General features: G+C 44.7%; 1 protein-coding gene across 4 annotated transcripts in view; it reads left to right on the top strand.

Moving 5' to 3' along the window:
• Positions 1 to 7,183, top strand: part of LOC111862249 (calpain-9) — a 44,046-nt gene extending 36,863 nt beyond the window's left edge. For 3 of the 4 annotated variants that reach the window (XM_023847465.2, XM_023847463.2, XM_023847466.2), the window contains 2 exons: positions 2,718 to 2,872; positions 3,185 to 3,776. In XM_023847465.2, coding sequence (XP_023703233.1) covers positions 2,718 to 2,872; positions 3,185 to 3,340 — 311 coding nt within the window. In that variant the 3' untranslated portion in view covers positions 3,341 to 3,776. Of the gene's footprint in view, positions 1 to 2,717; positions 2,873 to 3,184; positions 3,777 to 7,161 lie in introns of those variants that run through there. The other variant, XM_023847464.2, reaches the window with a different exon arrangement.
• The last annotated feature ends 302 nt before the right edge of the window (positions 7,184 to 7,485 follow it).

Below are 7,485 nucleotides of genomic sequence, written 5' to 3'. Positions count from 1 at the left end.
GAGACTTTCACAATATTCCGAACTGAACGGACGTGACCCTTGCACGCTCCGGGACATAGCTAGCCGATAGTGTAACGCTGTAACTTAAAGCTAAGAATACATTAATTTAACAGTGTGGTGAATTAGCAGGTGAATAAACGTCAATTGGCTCAACTCTCAGAAAAACGCTTTCTTCGGCATCGCTACCCTGAGACTCATGCAAACCGACCCAGCTAGTTTCCCGTACCTATACCGATCTTCCTTAGTTTGATCTGTGAGGACAACTTCCAGTAGCCATCATACACTGTCCTAAGGAAGAAACAGGTGTAGCAGGGATAGCACCATTCCGACTGCGCCGATACAAGCAAAGGCGGGTTGGAAAGAGCGGTGTTAAGGCGGTCCTCTAAGAAATTATACACATTTAAACAATTTTGTGAACCTTTCCTACCGTAACCACTGAAACGACTACTATCACTTGTACCCCGCTTACTAAGCGGAAATTCTGTGTTCTAACACTTTAAATCAGAAATTATATACACGTACAAATTAAGATGTATATATTGTCACACACTTAATTCTACTGAAACGCGAAATGTTATAAGACAAGAAACTCGCAGTACTTGTCCCCAGCTGAAAAAAAAAAACACATCGGGAACATGTAACTCATATCACAGGCGAAAGACGAACTAATGAGTTGCATTCTTTCCTGGTCTTGGAGCACTTGTTTATATTGCCGACACAGAGGTGACCAACTGGTGTGGTGTGAAATAGCACAAAGTTCCACGAAGTGTGGCGAGATAAACAAAAAGAAAGAGGAAGCACCCGCGCTGTATTAGATGCAAAAAAAAAAAATAAACAAATAAATAAATAAATAAAAACAGTGCCGGCACGTTTTAAAACGACATGGATTGTTTAGAAAGCTAGAAACAAGCGACTGAGCCTTCTCGGAACCATTCTTTATGAAATACAAAGCAGTTTTAGCCTGTATCCTCAGTATATTACCCCAAAAGTGGTACCATCTCGCCGTTTCCTAACAATTCCTCAATTATTATAGAAGTGTGTTTACCCTGCCGTTGCATAGAAGCGGCAATCTTCTATTGTTGCGCGCGTGTTCATTTCCGCAGGAACCTGTTTGCCGGGTCGTTGCCTAGGAATCAACGTCTACTCTGGCTCCACTATACCGGCTTTCAGGCATCATGTCACAACATGTCCACAAATCTATGGCTGCTGAGATATGAGTAAGTTTTGAATTTGACTGGCACCAGGACAACACTTCAGTATTCATTAAGAGAAAGAGCAGAAGACCCGCATTCGTACAGTCGCTCGTGAAGTTTGGTTAGTAATTTGTGGGATCAGATTCTGTGTTGTGGGTAATGCCCTGCGTAGAGGCGATGTGCTTCCCTAGAATGTCCATTGGCATGCCCGTACATTAAATGAATGTCGTTTCGCAAACCGAGTAATTAAGATTCCATTTACAACACCACTATTTTTTATTGCTAGTCGGGTGGGACTAGGTCCCTTGTACTACGGCCACTTCTGGCCTATTGTACCAGCCCCACATGATAGGTGAGGGTGATTGTAGAGCAATTGGTGGAATGAAGATTGGCAGGGGAAACCGAAGTACTCAGAGAAAACCTGCCCCAGCGACACTTTGTCCACCACAAATCCCACTTGACCAGACCCGGGATCGCTAAGCCAGCGACTAGCCGCTTGAGCTATGGCGCGGCCAATACAACACCACTAAATGAATTTCAAATCAAACTACAATCAGAGCACGAACTGTCACTGCCCTTTCCTTAGTACAGAAGTAGCGTAACTACTGAGTCTACTGAGACAGTCACAACACACGCAAGGGAAAGGTAAGGAAACTTAATGCATACTTCAGTATCACCCTAGTATCCAGTCAAATGCAAAACTTGCCCATATCTCTGCAGGCATTGATTTCTAGGCATATGCTCACTGGGACTTCCTTGCTCATTTAAGTGAGTACTATACGCCCATAAAGCCCTTTTCTCTTTAACACCCGGTGTCATCATCCTCCCTTTTCAGCTAATGTATATAGTCTCTTTAGCTGACAGGAGTATAGTACAAACAATGAGATGAAAACAAGTGTTAGCAATGCCTAACGTCAAAGTTCACTTAACAGTTAGTTAATTAGAAATTTCAAGTACAAATATTATGTTTCTGGACAATATCCACCGTCCTGTTTATATTACAAAACACAAAGTTTCGGAGAGCTAGTCCCTTTCTCCGGAGATGGGGACTAGCTCTGTCGATTGGGCCCAACTGAGGTGTTACGTGAAGACGGAGAAAGATTCCAGTCTCTGAAACGTTGTTTTGTAATATAAACAGGACGGTGTTTTTAGATAAAGACAGGACGATGGATAGTGTCCAGGAACATAATATTCGTACGCGGTAGCGTAGTGGTTAAGGTACTATGCTACAAGCCGGAAGCTCGCGGGTTGAAGTCCCGATGAGGTCATTGGATTTTTTCTATTGACCTAATCCTTCTGGCCGCACTATGGCCCCTGGGGTTTACTCAGCATCTAACAGAAATGAGTACCAGGAATTAATTAAATAATTTTCCTGGGGTGAAGCGCGGCCGGCGCGTAAGGCTGACAACCTTACCGCCATCTTTGAGCCGATTGTACTAATGTACGATTGTCACAAACCTTTACATATCGGAAGCCTTGGAGAAATTCAGTGTCACATTTTATTCTAAACTACTCCTGTTGCAGATGAGTTCAGCATTATACTTACTGACACCGATGATGACCAGGAAGGCTGCACATTTGTTGTTGAGTTGGTGCAGAAAATCAAACCGGATGAAGGGGAAGAGCTCGAATACATCAGGCCTTGGGATGCGTTGGTACATTTGGAGCTGGAAGTGGGAGTGAGTTCTTTTCCACTTTAAGGTGACTGTAGATATAAAGAGTAAGACGCACAACAGTCCTATCTACCTCAGTGCCAACCTCACAGTCACAGTGAGGCTGTAGTACGATTTTGTTGCAATATAACCATCGTATATGATGTATAAAAGAAATACTCCCGCCCCACGATAGGTTAGTAAGCTTCGAAGTTTAGTTCTTTACCTTTTTTTACCTAATTATTTCATGAGAGGATACTGTAATTTCACGTAACCGCAACAGATGAATTAAGTAAACCAGCACCTTTCTGCAGACTGCAGGTCTACTTCTGTTTGCAGGAAGAAATCTTTCCAGTCAAGTTTCCGCAGGAGACACGCTGCTTTACACTGGAACCTGGCACCCATGACATAAGGGTCACCACTAACACGGAACAACACAGCAAGATTTACATGCGCATATTCTCCAAGAGAATGTATGAAGTGGAACGGAAGTAATAAGGCTAAGGGTCTGTTACAAAACACTTGGCACACAATTAATGAACTGCTTCACCAAGTCTTAATCGTGAATAATTTATTGAAAAAAGGCATGACTATATGTTAATATATGTGATTTCATTGTTTTCCAGCACTGCACAGTGTCTGGTGCAGAAGAACTCATTTATTCCTGAATCAGTGACACAGTGACCAAAGTTGTATTTGAATAGCGATGATGTTACAGCCTAATTATGCATGAATCGCTTTGCCCTTTATTATAACAAACCTCTAAATGTTACGATTTCTCTTAAATATAATAATTTATTCAGAGTTATGTTTGTACTTCTAATAAGGAATGGCTTTCTCTGGAATTAGGATAGGGCTCCTGTATTACGAGGGAGAGTCAGTAAATAGGTCACAAATTGATATAAAGCGTAAAATACAAGGGTTGGATAAAAAGCAGTGGCAACACTGCTGTAACATGAAAGATGTGCGTCAGGTGGCACTAGCGCCGTCTGTAGCTGATAGCAGAAGTTCGGTTGAAGTAGTGCAGTGAGTGGTTCTGGTTGTGTTTCATTGAGTTGCATTGTGCATCGTCTTGAAGTGCAGGAGTCCACATCAAGCACCCTAACAACATGTTTACGAAACAAGAACAACACTCCTGGATAAAAATTGAAGTTGCACGAGGTCGTAGTGCACAAAACTGTTATCAGGGACTGCGAGAAGCATGTGGTGATGCTGCTCTGCCACATCGCACAGTGGCACGATGGGTGAAATTGTTCCGTGAAGGGAGGGATGCCATTCAGGACAGCCGTCGTTCAGGACGACCCCATGTTGACAACCACACAATTCAGCTTCTTGCTTCTTTGCTGGATGTCGATCGTCGATGGGCTGCGCGGGAGTTAGCTGCTGAGGTAGGCGTATGTCACAAAACTGTGCTCCACATTCTGCACGATGTTCTTCGATACCCCAAAATTGCAGCGCGTTGGGTACCCCATACAATGTCCGAGATACAACAATGGCAACTTTATGCAATTACACGGGACTTGTTGGACCGGTACCGTGGGAAGGTGACGACTTCCTTGGAAGGATCGTCACTCTGGACGAAACTTGGGCTTGCTCATACGAACCGCACTTGAAGCAACAATCAAATGAACGGAAGCATCCTGGCTCTCCTCGTCCAAAGAAAGTGCGCCCTACACAGAGTAATGCGAAGGCGATGTTCATTGTGGCATATGACACTGATGGAGTGATACTGCACCACACTGTACCTCAACGACATTAAACGCTGCCTACTACTGCGGTTTCCTGCGCAATCATCCTTGTCCAGCACTCAGGAGAAAGCGATGACACTTGTTGGCAACGAACCCCACCATCCTTCATGACAATGCAAGGGCTTATACTGCTGACGCTGTCAACGATCTCCATCGTTGCTGGCGATGGGAGATACTGCATGATCCACCATACTCATCCGATATGAGTCCGTGCAATTATGATCTCTTTGCCAAAATGAAAGAACCCCTGCGAGGTGCACGAGATTATTCGTGCTGTAGGGCGGTTACTGCTGGACACCAACAGAAGTGGACGCGCTGATGGTGTACGACGCCTTCCACAAATTTGACAGAAGGTGGTAAACATGGGGGGGCGATTATATTGAAGGAATGTGTTTACATCAGGTAATAAAGTCATTTCAGAGCCACAGATGTGTTGCCACTACTTTTTATCCGACCTTTGTATATGATATTCGAACTTGGAAAAAAATTCTTTCTCGACATATCCTCCAACATTGATACATTTGTCCCATGTCTTTACCAGTGCGTCGAAACCCGCTGCATAGAAGTATTTTGATCGCTGTCTCAGTCACTTCCGCACGTCCGTTTCAATCTCTTCATCAGCGAAATGCTTGTCACCAAGGTGTCTTTAGCGGACCAAACAGATGGAAGTTACTAGAGATTAAGTCCGGGCTGTAAGGCGGATGTTCAAGAAGTTCCCACTACAGTTCTTGAATTCCGTCCTGGGTTGCACGGGCTGTATGGGGTCTGACATTGTCATGATAAATCAGTACCCCTCTTGCCAGTTGGCCTGGATGTTTTCTGCGAATTGCATCCCGAAGCTTCAACAGAACTTCACAGTACAGTGCAGAATCCACAGTTTCGGGCTGTACGGCGCATGGGCAAGAAGTTCCCGTTGTAGTTGCACGGGCTGTATGGGGTCTGACATTGTCATGATGAAGCAGTACCCCTCTTGCCAGTTGGCCCTGATGTTTTCTGCGAATTGCATCCCGAAGCTTCAACATAACTTCACAGCATGATGCAGAATTCACACTTTCACCATTTCTGGTACTCCACGAGAATCTCAAAACACAATAAACGTAACCTTACCACCTGATGGCGTAAGTGATGAAGGTGAAGATGGATGTTTCCATTGCATTGCAGCACGCTTTGATTCGGGTTTGCAGTGCTGCACACATGATTCGTCCCAAGTAACAAAAAGTCCCGTTAGCATACTCTCATCTTCTCCGTCCTCTGCATACTGTAACATGTTGCAAGGTCAGACCCAGTCGGTTCATTTTTTCTCGATCCCTCCGTTCTCTGGGCACCACCGTGCGCACACTTTCCGAAACTTCAAACGATCATGCATTATGCTGTATGCGAACCATGGGCACACCATAGCGCAGTTGTTACACTGTCTAACGTTGTCCTCCTGTCAGCTCGAATCATCTCTTTCATCCGCTGCACAGTTCCTTCTGTCCTCATGGGGCATCATCTGCAACTTTCGAACGTCCTTGAGATAATTTATCGCCCCAGTTGTGAACCGCTTTACGCGACTAACACTTCCCACCTTAAAAGGAAACATTTCTTTATGAAGAAACGAGAAATAGAACGCTGGTTTTCGGTAGTATGATCCTCAAACACGGTCGCCACTTTGACTACTAAAACCAGCGTATGCGCATGCGGGTCTTCTACAGCGACTGTAATGAAGCTGGACTATGCTACCTAGCGATACAGAAAACCTTCTGCGTCCATTACAGCTGTTTTACTTCCATTTGTGACCTATTTACTGACTCTCCCTCGCAAAATTTTCAGTTTACCATTCGTTTCAGTGGACTGCTCTCTAATATATTGTCACGTGTTAAGTGATTAGACACACGGTTTGGTTTACTAATCGGATATATTGGGCTGTTACAACACGCAACTACAGGCGATCACAGTGTTATCGCTAATTTACACATGATTCACCGCAGCACGCACTAAGTCGGGAAAGATGGTATTTATGCATGACGTTGCTTTGTAATTGTATTTATTTAAGTTATTACTAATGAACGTGCGAGACGGGGCAGCGCAGTCGGTATAGTGACTGCCTACGGACTGGACGACCAAGGGTCGGAGATCGAGTCCCGGTAGGGTCAGAATTTTCTCGTCTCCATATCGTTCCGACCGGCTCTGGGGCGCACCCAGCCTCCTATCCAATGGGTACCGGGGGCTCTGTCCCCGCGGGTAAAGCAGCAGGGTCCTGAAGTTGACCACTCACCTCCATCTAGTGCTGAAATCAAGAAAATGTGGATCTATACATCCACTCCATTTGTCCAAAAGCGCCCTGGACAGACGAGTTGAAAACACTGGATTATCCAAAATTCGTTTAGGATATGTTCTCATTAAGGTAGTGTTGGGTAGGCTTCATCAGCTACTACAACAAATGGAGCTTACAATACTGTTCCAGGTAATTCTGTGTCCGAGGGGACGTTAAGTTTGCCTTTCTAATACAAGAGATAATGAAGACTATCTACAATTTCTTCCATAACTTTGACGTCCTACTGCCCTGATCACTCTCTCTCTTTACAGGTGCTCCCACTTTGGAGCATAGGTCATCCGTGAAACGCTTTGTTTCACTTCAGTTTCTTAATCCTAAGACAGTCGGTACAACTCCTTGGATGGGGGATCAGCCCGTCGCAAGACCGCTACCCACACAGGACAATAAACAGAATAAACGCAGAGATCCATGCCTTCAGTGGGATTCGAACCCACGATCCCAGTGTTCGGGCAAGCGAATACTGTTCATGCCTTAGACCGTGCGGCCACTGTGATCGACTCTGATAGCTACAGTGCTCCATTTGCAATCCGCATCAACAGCAGCTTGAAGCAGTATAGAAAACTAATGTTTGTAAT

Source organism: Cryptotermes secundus, unplaced genomic scaffold, assembly GCF_002891405.2.
Source record: "Cryptotermes secundus unplaced genomic scaffold, Csec_1.0 scaffold3, whole genome shotgun sequence".
Lineage (NCBI taxonomy): Eukaryota > Metazoa > Arthropoda > Insecta > Blattodea > Kalotermitidae > Cryptotermes > Cryptotermes secundus.
This window is presented reverse-complemented; position numbering and strand designations above follow the sequence as displayed.